The sequence below is a fragment of the Glycine soja genome, chromosome 18, assembly GCF_004193775.1.
Source record: "Glycine soja cultivar W05 chromosome 18, ASM419377v2, whole genome shotgun sequence".
NCBI classification, from domain to species: Eukaryota; Viridiplantae; Streptophyta; class Magnoliopsida; order Fabales; family Fabaceae; genus Glycine; species Glycine soja.
This window is the reverse complement of record NC_041019.1, coordinates 2,287,328-2,299,113: the sequence shown is the minus strand read 5'-3', so window position 1 is coordinate 2,299,113 and position 11,786 is coordinate 2,287,328. Positions and strand designations below refer to the sequence as shown.

The 11,786-nt window shown below is 31.1% G+C and overlaps 2 protein-coding genes across 2 annotated transcripts; both read right to left on the bottom strand.

The window, feature by feature from the left end:
* Positions 1-1,164: 1,164 nt before the first annotated feature.
* Positions 1,165-4,714, bottom strand: LOC114397611 (eukaryotic translation initiation factor 3 subunit F-like). Its single transcript, XM_028359729.1, has 6 exons — positions 4,382-4,714; positions 3,047-3,126; positions 2,420-2,649; positions 1,890-2,011; positions 1,701-1,814; positions 1,165-1,525 (listed from the first exon to the last, which is right to left on the bottom strand). Exons 1-6 carry the CDS (start codon positions 4,613-4,615, stop codon positions 1,436-1,438), a joined length of 870 nt encoding a protein of 289 aa, XP_028215530.1. The 5' UTR covers positions 4,616-4,714; the 3' UTR covers positions 1,165-1,435.
* Positions 4,715-7,345: 2,631 nt separating this feature from the next.
* LOC114394474 (probable aquaporin PIP-type 7a) lies at positions 7,346-8,267 on the bottom strand. Its single transcript, XM_028356057.1, has 3 exons — positions 8,061-8,267; positions 7,822-7,962; positions 7,346-7,730 (listed from the first exon to the last, which is right to left on the bottom strand). The coding sequence occupies exons 1-3, from the start codon at positions 8,235-8,237 to the stop codon at positions 7,644-7,646; spliced, it is 405 nt and encodes a 134-aa protein (XP_028211858.1). The 5' UTR covers positions 8,238-8,267; the 3' UTR covers positions 7,346-7,643.
* Positions 8,268-11,786: the final 3,519 nt, after the last annotated feature.

The following is an 11,786-nucleotide window of genomic DNA, read 5'->3' as shown; positions in this document are numbered from 1 at the left end:
TTTCTGTATTCCTCTTTAATTTATTTACTTTATCTTAAACTCATCAAGTGAGTGAGACGTGAATTAGCAATAATCTTAGTTTTTGAAGATTACCAGTAAACTTAGTTGTTTATTTAATTATATTTTATTATTGATATCTATCAATTATTCAGGTGGGTGATTAAATGAAATATGACCATGTACAAAAAAAAAAAAAAACAAATAAAATGTACCAAAAAAATATATATATGATGTGGATTCTCCTATGAATGTTAAGATGGAAGGCACTGGTGTCGTTGTTACAATGTTTAATTAGATTGTGACAAACATGTACACATAATCTTATTTACTGTGTCTTTTGTATCAAACTATATTTATATTTAATAATAATATCTATTTAATTTAAATTAAGCGCACTCTGATCTAATAACAGTTTGTTGACTTTTGTAACACCTATCTTATAAGCCTTCACATAAATTAAATCTATTTTTATATAGAAATTGAACTTTTTTTTGTATAGAAGTTTGTTGACGGTGCCTATTTTTTTTTAGGATTATGAAGCTTAATGTTGTTTCTTTTGTTCCCATAAAAGTTGACAAACATTAAATTTCAATCGTTTCCACCCAAATTCAAATGGAACAATTTGACCTTAGAATTTAAGAAATTAATTGGCATACACTGTGAATGTAAATTTTTTTACACCATCTACCAATCAAAATTCATCTTTAATATAATTAATATTGATAAAGTCACTTAATTATAAATGAAAGTCTAAATTTGTGATTGAATAAATATCAATTTATATATTATTTTATTACAAAAAAATTACCTAATGAATAATAACCATGATCAAAGAATTCATCATGGTTAAAAGGAACTAGGTACGTTCACTTCTTTTAAATGAGATGGGTTTAATAAAACCTATTTTGAATTTAATTAAAATACACTAGGAAAAATAGTTATTCAATAACATTGTTTTATTTAATAAAAATTATTAACTTTCACAACAAATACTTTAAAATCACACAATATTTTCTAATTGATTATCAATCTAACAATCTTCATACATGAAAGTCGAAGTCAAAATTTGTTAAAAAAAAGTCTCAAATTTCAGAAATTTAATAAAAAAAATTACTAATTAACCTCTAAAAGAAACTGTTAAATTTTCTGAAACTTGATCCAATCTCAATAAATAAGAAATAAATAGATAATGGAGAGAAAGCTTTTTGCTCATTTTCTTTCAAATACAGATTACATGAAAAATAACAAGTGAACGCTACACTGCATACCTTGGACAATAAGTGAACTTACCTAGCAAAGACCAGCACAAAACATAAATAAAAAAAATAAGCGAAGTAAAAGTGAAGTATAAAACGCTGACATTCCACGTTTCTGGAAATAAGACAAGAAAAGAAACTCAGAAAAATTTGACTTCGGCGATAAACAAGCGGAAGAATCACAGAATCTGAGCAGCTGTGTTCAATTTTTCAGCCAAGCTAAGCTGCGTTCTTGTGATACTAGATAAATACAGCAAAAGCAAGTGATCCTGAAATGGATGAAACACCCCTGTCAGCACAATAAAACTATGGACGGCAAGCTGAGAAGACTTGCCTGACAAGCCAATAAATATAAGAAACAAAAATCTGTTCCATCTCATTTCACAATTTTCATCAAAATAAGAAATCCCAGTAATAAACCACTAACACAAAGCATAATCTTACCTGCAAACTGTCATTCACAAGCTTATCAAAAACTGATGGGGACAATTTGGGAAGGGAACCTACAGCTTCTGATATAAATCTCCCGATTTTGTTGTCTGGTGCCACTCGTCCTTCCTGTGTTGAAAAATTATATAATAATACAATCTCAGAGGACAAGGCGAGAGATTAAAGAAGGCAACAATATCGTACCACAACATCGTCAACATATTTGTAGATGTCATCAATCAAGACTAGCAGATGTTGCATTGATGCTTCCATCCCTTCTAAATCTGAGGGAATTTTGTCAACTGCAGTTGCCTTCAGCATATCAACTGCCATTACCAGAATAAACAAAAAAATCAGCTACAATCATTCAAAATAAAGAACATTATGGTTCCATTATTATAGAATAAAAAATTAGACTAGATCCTTTCAGCACAATCCAATGTGTGACTCTATTGCATAATTAATTAACAGCTAAAATAATTTAAAAATACTCCATATCAGACAATATTTTTCTAGAATACAACTCAGAAATACTTGTAATTGATTAAGAGAGGGAAATTTAAAACAATTTTCTCTTCAGATGCATTCACCAAAGCAAGCACATAAGCTTTAGCAAATATATTAAATACAAAATAAAATTAAAGGTTCGGGGGGAGAGAGAGAGAGAGAGAGAGAAGAGTGGACAAAAGGAAAGACAGAGGTTGATTCAAATGACAAGTCCGACCATTACTTACATCCAATTCGCTCAGCTTCCACCATACGAAGATCTAATGGAATTTCTTGAAACTGTGCAGCAATTTGACGTTCTCCAAGAGATAAATTGTTAGACACGTATGCTTTAATCGTACCCGCTCCATTTGTAAATCCTGTATCAACAGTCAAGTGTATGGGATTGGGCACTTCTCGAGAATAAAACTCGTGGATTAATGCACTACCACCAGTTACTCCAAGACCGGTTGAATACCTACAAAAATAATCAAAGTTAAAATTGCTTTTTTCTCCTAGAAAACAAGAAAGAAACACAGGGACCCTTATGAGACTATAATAAAGAGAGGGAGGGACAAAAGAAGAAACAATACAGGATAAAACAGCTCTCGAGTACATTTTTGCACTAATAACTTAAGCTCTCTCTCTCACAAGGAAGCAACAAAACCAAATTCACTTATAGGTAAAATATAGAGTGAAAATTTGCATTGCCATCCACCCAAATACAATACCAAACAGATCAACCTTTCAGAAACCAAAGTAAACATTTTTAACCTAGGCCATATGGATTTAAAAGTTTTCTGGGCCAACACTTCATTGAGAATACCATTATAATAACCTGGGGAAAATAGACCTTTAAAAAGTATTGAAATTACCATCCTACTATGATTTCCTTTGGATTCACTTTTTGGTGGGATATTAACATATTGTGGTGGTACTCTATATCCAATGCAACCTGGAGAAAAAATAAGCAAAAATATTAGGACATCTTTTTAGTGAGAACAGAATAATTTTTAGTTGATGTTTAAGACCCTACAACCAAAAGAGAGACAGTTAAAAAGACAACTGAAAAAGGTCAATAATAGAGTCAAAAAGTAAATTTTAACTATGCAACTTTTTTCCCGGCTTTAAATTCAGTGTCCACTATACAAGTACTCAATATCTTAATTTTCAAGCTAATACTAAAATGCAAACTTTTCACTTTCTTGAAGAAATTTATCTGGTTCACTCATTCTATAATTGACTTGGAATCACCAAACTCATTGACAAAGAGAAATAAATAGGCTCAAAAGGTTATAAACTATACAAATATTTTTCCTGCAAGAGGCCTAAACCAACTTTCACCTAGTAGGATATGGCTATAAATAAGAAATGTGCATTCCTCTAACTTCCTTCCACTTCAAGTTTCACAATGTTAACAGAACTTCTATATAATGTGGGAAAAGTAACCTCAATTGCTCAAATATCTAATCTAATAATGAGTAAAATGGAAACGAAAGAGATGGGATGGAATGAAATAAAATTATTATATAGCATTACTTGGATATTTTATGATAAACAGAAAAACTATGTCATTCCATTGTTTGGAAAGTATAAGGAATAGTAGTATTATGACTTATATTAGTGCCATCACATACCCATAGAAAAAGATAAGTACTAGATTTTAGTTGAGAGACAATGAAATAAATTCAATTCCATTCCACCTATTTTAAAAAATCCAAATAATGCCAACTATTCATTCCGTTCCGTCTCCCCCTTCTAACAATCTAAACGTAGAATTCACCAAAATTTCCAATATAAAGTTCGTGACATCCACACCTGCTGTTCAATTACAACTTGCAAGATGAAGCAACAATTAACAAAAACAGAGAGCATAGTAATAAAAATAACATTAATAAAAGCTTAGGTACTATTTGGATAAACTTCTAAACAAAAAAGGCAAAATGAGAAAAATGTCACGCATTGCCTAGAAAATGAATGAAAGAAATTGGAGCAAAAATATACCCAAATATAAAGCCAAATCCTACAAATCAAAGCATGAACTAAATAAATAAAACTCACATTAAAAAGAGAAGACAAAAAAATCGTTAGTCTCGGATCCAGGCGTGGAACTAAATTCCTCATATGTACAACAGCGGCTAACAAAAATCTACTATAATTAATAATAATAATAATAATAATAATTAATAACAAAAAAGACAGTGAATAACCTGTTCGATAGACTCGTTGTGAGGAACAGCATAGGAATTTCGGATATCGACGGTTCCGTCGGGAAGGACGGAGCCGAGTAGGGTTCCGATGACGCGGTCGGCTTGGTCAGGGCGCCGAACATAGCAATCGCAGATGTTGAAGATGACCAGAGGGTGGACCTTCGCGGACAAGCTCTGCGAAGAAGAAGAAGATGATGAAGAGAATTGCAACACTGTGCGATCGCTCGCCGCCATGTTCGGAGAATCGATTCGATTCGATTCAGCACTCACTACTCACTTCACCGAACAAGGCGTGCGAACAACACAACACAAGCACCCTAATCTGATACTAGGGTTTTACACATGGGCTTATCAATATTTTTTTTTGGGTCAATAGACTCATCAACAATCACAATTCTTTTTTTTTTTAAACTCAGTTCAAAAGTTAAGCCCGTTAGGCCCAATCAAGGAAGCTCTTTTAATTATGCTGTCTTCTTTTAAAATTAAAAAAAATTACTTACACAGTAATATATTTTTATTGTTTATTCAGCAATATATATATGCATATTTATTGTTTGAGCTATATATATGAAATTAACTATCATCTTTCTTTCGTCCATCTAATTTTATAATGTTATGAATGATAAAAACACAATAAAAAAGATATCGTTTTTCTTGTTGAAGATTATCTTCTAAAACTCCAAAAAAATATTTTTATTATTATCAATAATCTATTTTTATTTTATATATTTTATGATTTATAATGTTATTAATGATAAAACACATAATAAGGGGTGATTTTTTTTATTAGTTCTTGCCCATTGCCTTATTTCAAAATGCATTTTTGAAGTATTCTAATATCATCATTCACATGCCTCCTCTTATGGATACATCAATGAAAAAACTTTAGTTTTCAACATTCTCCTTCAGCCAAATCTTTTGAGGCTTTAGCCATAGAAAGTTATATCTCATGGGTGATAAACAAAAAAATTGTGTTGTACAATCCTCTTAGGTAACTATCTACTGATTGAGAATTTTCATGTTCTACCTCTTTAATTTGTCCTTTGCTATTTTGATACTTTCATCAAGCTTAATTACACACATGTACCATGTTCCACTTCTTTAGTTTTTACTTAACTAAATAAAGTAAGCTTTTCCTTCAACACAAACGCACTCTAAGTCTATACTTGCATAGAACACCATTATCTTTCAGCAACACATCACAATGACCAGATAAATTTCCTTTGTAACCCTTGAGCACAATTTTGGCAAGTCTTAACCATTCCTTTAAAATTATGGACATGTCCAACTGACTCACAGTAGACATATCACCACGATACCAAGTGTAAAGCAAATCTATTACTTACAAGTTACAAGTCAACAATAAACTCCTCAAACCTGAAACTACCACATCGATCTCTCTTCATATATATGAAATAGGTTAAAATATGTTAGTGCTTTTTTATATATATCCGAGTTTTACATTTGCTTCTTGATAAAAAAAAATTATTTGTTTTTACTCTTTAATATTTAAATTTTTTTGACAATTTAATATTAACGTGTCCCTTACGTTGACGCATCACGATATCACATATGTTATTACATATGCTCAAAGGATGAATTTGTAGGAACAAATGCAAAACCTGAAATTATAGGAGCAAATGCAAAAACCTTAAAGTTACACAGAACAAATACAAAGCATTAACTCATCATTAGAGCACATGTAAAACATAATGACGTATTAATTTAACAGACATATCAACACCAAATTAACATAAGCTAACGATAGAGATCTTTGATAAAATTTCAAATATAAGGAAACAAAAATACAAAAAAAATTCATCAAAAATAAATACAAAATTTCAATATATATTAAAAAAAACATATCTTAAGCCTATGAAATATGATGTTGTCCCTTCCTTTTCCCCCTCACACTTAATTGATTTAAGCCTCCTGCTACTCATCACTCCTTTTGCTTGCTCGAGATCAACAATCTCCTTCCACAACTTTTTTTTTTCAGATAATTCACAAGGGTTGTACGTATTAAGAAAACATATATTTTTCTCCTCACCCCAACACCCACTAACACTTATACAGAAAATGAATTCCGTAAAACATATCCTTAACCTCGAAAATTGCATACATCCATATCATAATTAGTCCTTCCATTTTTCCTTTAGGTTGTATAGAAGCCCGTTTTTTACCACTTTTACCTCGACATTCCTGAACAACCTTCTCCGAGAATGGTATGAGAAAGAGGATTTGTTAGTTTAGGAAAACTATATATAATTGTTGGTTCATGAAGAAGCAGACCCTCTGTACGTATCAAGAATGGATGGAGGTGTTGGGGGTCTTCTTCCTCGAATCAAGATACTTCTCATTAAATGAGATAAGGGGTACAAAAATATATATGAATAATTTTTTGTGCTATATTAATTTTTATTTAAATTAAATTTATAGGACAATTAAATTTTAAATACCCATTTTAAAAATATTTTTAACTATTTTTCTATATAAATTATACATTTTTTTTCTATTTTTCTTTGTTATATCACCTATTTTTATCTCAAAATTCTCTTTTTTATATATTTTTCTTAATTGCAGAAAGAATCGTAGAAATATTCTCTTTTCAAAATGTATTCTTTTTAACTCAACTTTCACATATTGAAATAAGTTACTTATATTGACAAGAACCACAAATGACCAGGTTGGGCCTGTACTCCAAACAAATGATTTTTTTTAGGGTTTATGTCTTGACTAATTCAAATTGTTGTCCATACCACATACATAATGTAAGATATTATATCTTTAATTTGCAATGGCTATCGAGTAATCCTCTAGTAAAAAGGTTGTGTAAACTGCAACTTGTTGATTTCGTCACCTTGTCAGTGACATACTGACATTATTCATATATAAATAGCTCAAGCTAAAGGAACGGGTAGTAGATAAGCCCAAAAAAATTAAAGAGGACTTCTTTTTTTATTAATTTGATAGATCAATGATCACAATTACATCACACATGGCCATCTTCCAACTTAAAAGTAGAGGAAAACTGGCCCCTTAGGCAAAACACGCACCACCATAATCATATTACATTACATTCTTAATTTACATACAAAATAGAAGGTTTAATAATCAAAAAGAAAGAAAATAAGGAGCAAATTAAGAAAACAGATGATGACGATATATATCATAAAATAAAACAAGAAACTTGCTTGGTTTGGGTCTTTTTACCCAACTTGGTTGACCCCGAAAATCAACGATCACGAACCGTTGTATCCGTTTATTTGAAGGGAATGGCTCTGATTACAACTTGGTGGTAAAGTGCCGCAAGAGCTGCACCAACGAAAGGTCCAACCCAGAAAATCCACTGTATAACAAAAATGCCAAGGTTAGAGTGCATCATCTCATGAAGAGAGTAAATATTCATATTCTAGAGAGAGAGATTTTAGTTAACATACGTGATCATCCCAGCCAAGGTCTTTGTTGAAGATGATGGCAGCACCGAGACTACGTGCAGGGTTAATACCAGTTCCAGTGATTGGGATTGTGGCCAAGTGCACCAAGAACACAGCGAACCCAATTGGCAAGGGTGCCAAAATCTGATCATTTCATTCATACAAAAACATAAAATCATCAGTTACATGAATAATATATATATACACGAACTTATTCAATTTAATTTTTTGCATGCACATACAGGGACGTGTGAGTCTCTAGCGTTACACTTGGCATCGGTGGCTGAGAAAACGGTGTAGACAAGAATAAAGGTGGCAGCCAACACCTGCATAACCATGACGGTTACCATCGTCTTGGCTCTGAACCGCAGTTCCAATTGGTTGCCTCTCTGAGAATTTGTTGGCTCCCAATGAAACATTTTGCTCCTTTCCCTCCATTTTTCTGCTCATGATGGGGTTTGGGGATTATTTATATGCGGACAAAAAATGAGAATTTGAGTGGGTGTGGATCCCTAATAATATGTTGTATTGAATGGAGCTTTCTTATTTTAATTCACAGTCGGAAGGGTATGATTGGGCCAACAGACAATGGTACACTATAACCACGCATTTCCCAGGCCCACAGGGGCATGTTTTCAGTGAGTTGCACATGCACATAATACATCATGGAATTCGATTTGGAAAGAAATTCACCCCAAGTTTTAATTCAAGTGTGAAATTCCAAAATGTTTGGTAAGGGCATGTACTAATATTTTTTTAAAAAAATAAAATTACACTCATGCCCTTTAATGCTTAGTAAAATTATATTTACTATTTATCCTTTATAACATTATTTTGACATATAGTACACTTTTGATAATAAGAGTATGGAAATTTTATATTTGTTATATATTTTTAAAGATATGAAAATAAAAATATGCATTTTTATATTTTTTATAAGTTTTTAAAAAGTATTTTTGGTTATTATTGATTTTTAAGAATGTCATAATTTTTTATGGTGTTTTCTTATACAAATTTTGATTAAAAGGAGGTGGAAAAGTAATATTTTTAAGGGGATGTAAAAATTTGTTGTTTAATACACATGTAATTTTATTTTTTTATTTAAATTGTTTTAGATTTAAAAAAATATTCTTAATAATATTAAAATGTAACAAATTTTTTTAAAATACCCAAAAATAATATTATCATGTTATATTTCTGAAAATGTAAGCAGCGTGAAACAAACAATTCCTTAAAATTGAAAATATTTCCACGACTAATAAAATTATTATCAGATTTCTTCTTTCTCAAGCCGCAAAGCAATTAGAATATGGTTGGCATATGGCTGTCCATACTATTACAAAATGACCCTTCTACATTGGTTAAAACGTTCCTTCTACGTCGGTTATAAAAAACCAAATGTTGATTCTCAATTAGAATAGTAGAACGTAACGACCTCTGCATTTCATATATAAAAACCAAATGATTTGTGATCACCTAGCTTAACAAACCATTTTTTTTAATTAAATAAAAAATAAAGATTAGGAGTTTTTCTTCATCATTGTGCTCTGGCAAGAGTTTTTCTTCATCATTTGGTCTCTGTTTTTGTGGTGTTAAAAAGAAAGAAACTGATCGGGAAATAACTTTTTGTTCTTCACATTTTGCTTTCCTTTTGAGTGAGGGACCAGTATTCCACTCAGGAAATTTTTGTGGAAAATTGCTTCCTCCATATATGGCTATCCACTTCTCATTGAATAAGGACTTTGGAGACAATTTATTTGTAAGGGCTCTTGTATTTTGTCACTGGAAGAATCGATTATCTTAAGAATAAAAATCTTAGTTGTCTCTTTCATTTGAGTGCATAGTATGCCTCAATAATTGAATAAATGAATATATACGTAAAACTTTTGGAAGCCGATGATCAATTTTCTTTGGCTATATACTTTATTAATATCGTTTTCGATGTTGACAAACTATTGGCAGGAAACTATTAAAATTATGTATTAATTCTTCACCATATACCATCTACTAAATGAGGACCACAAATTTCAAAATATTGTAATTTTTTTTTTAATTAGAGGTGATATCAATCTTGGCGGTTTATTTTCGCTGTATGAATAAAGCGCAGTCGCACACTCATTAAATCACAGCTAAATAATAATATTATCCCTTTTATTTCTAATTCATTTTCCTTCATTCTTTTTTTGACATGATGAAATCTAAGTTGACTCTGCCGTATTATGATTTTCTTTTATTTGATTATTTATCCTTTTGATCTTGAAGGTTGAAGCTACAAAAACCATGTTCATATTCTTTTTTACCCTTTCTTTGCATATGCCAATTAACATGGTTCCTCAACTTGGATTTGCAGATAGTATGAGTTTGTCATAAATTAGTTGTAGAAAATGAGATTATAGAAGATGGTTTTGAAGGCAGTTCTTTGTGGAAAAATAAATCTCGGGAACAAGAATACAAAAGGTACAGTGGTTCTTCATCTGTCTTTCACTTTTTTTTGTTGATTTTTTATAACAGATTCCAAAAGGAAAAAGAAATTAAGTATAATGAGTACTAAAAAAACTTATTATTTAATAACACTGAACTAAAGATATTTGTGATATTGTAATCTACTACTTTCTTGTAATCATTGAAAGGATTTGGTGCATTTAAAATCTTCAAGTGATACCTTTATTTCAGATAATGGAAAGGTATAATCAATCATAGAGCTAGCTAGTAAATAAATAAATTGATATACATTACAATATGCTACTCCTTTGCTCGAGTTTTTAAAAGGATTGAGTAATTTTAAGCATTAGTTGATCCCTACTTAAAGGTATTTGCATTATTTGATAGTGAACCTTGCTATAATATTATATGTGAACGTAAGGAACATGACTTCCCCATTAAATTGCAGGGCATGAAAATATTGAAGTTGGAGAACCTTTGGACAACACGGTTTTGAAATGTAGTCCATTTCCAAATTACTGACATTTCGCTTCTAGGATTTAACATGTCATTGGTTGAGTTAACTTTTGCAAATTCAAACATCTTAAAGCTTTGACTCATAAAAGTCACTCACATTCCTTATATATATTGAATCCTGCCATCTATGATTTTGTTAAACGTTCCCTTAACGTTAAATCTTTCTTACTCTTGAAAAAGTATAGATAACAATCATCTTTCTTACTTATCGTTCTATATATTTTTAACACCAAAAATAATATCATTGTTGATTTTAAACTATACTGTAAAAATCTTCCGCTGCTCTTTTTTAACATTTTACTTTTCTTTCATCCCCCTACTCGCGGGAAGAAATGAGTGAGCTGGGCCAAGTGAGATCAGATTACGGCAAGATTGACCACCATAGATTATGAACCCCCTTCATTTTGGCGACCCACTAGACTTTTTGTGTGTGTGTGGGTATGTCATTCAAAGTATTCTTTTTGGTTATTGATAAATATACCTCCCTTAACTGTTGAATTTGTCCCCTTTTATATTTTTTGTCTCAATAATACCCCTTTCCAAAATAGCCTCTTTTGTGCAGTGTCTCCCAACAAAGTTAGGTTCAAATGTTGTCATCCAAACCATCTTGTTTTCTTTATTGACAAATGTTAGTTATTAAAATTTTAATTTTTATTAGTAGAAGAAATTAAATCCGAGATCTTTTCGTCTTTTTCTTTTTTTCTTAACCATTCAGTTAATCTTATATCTTCAATAAATAAAAGTTGTGTTGACACAATCAAAAGCAAGACAAAGTGAGGAGCAAGATTGAAGAACCGATGACGCAGCAATGTTGACTAAGGAGGTTGCAACACAACTCAATGCAATGTACATACAACACAAAAACTACATGGTGCCCTCACGTAAAAATGCTAAACACAATGACATGAAAAATGTGTATAAAAAGTAATAATAGAAAGGATAAGGAGTTAAATTTGTGTTGACACAAACAAAAGCAAGATAAAGTGAGGACCAAGATTGAACAACCAATG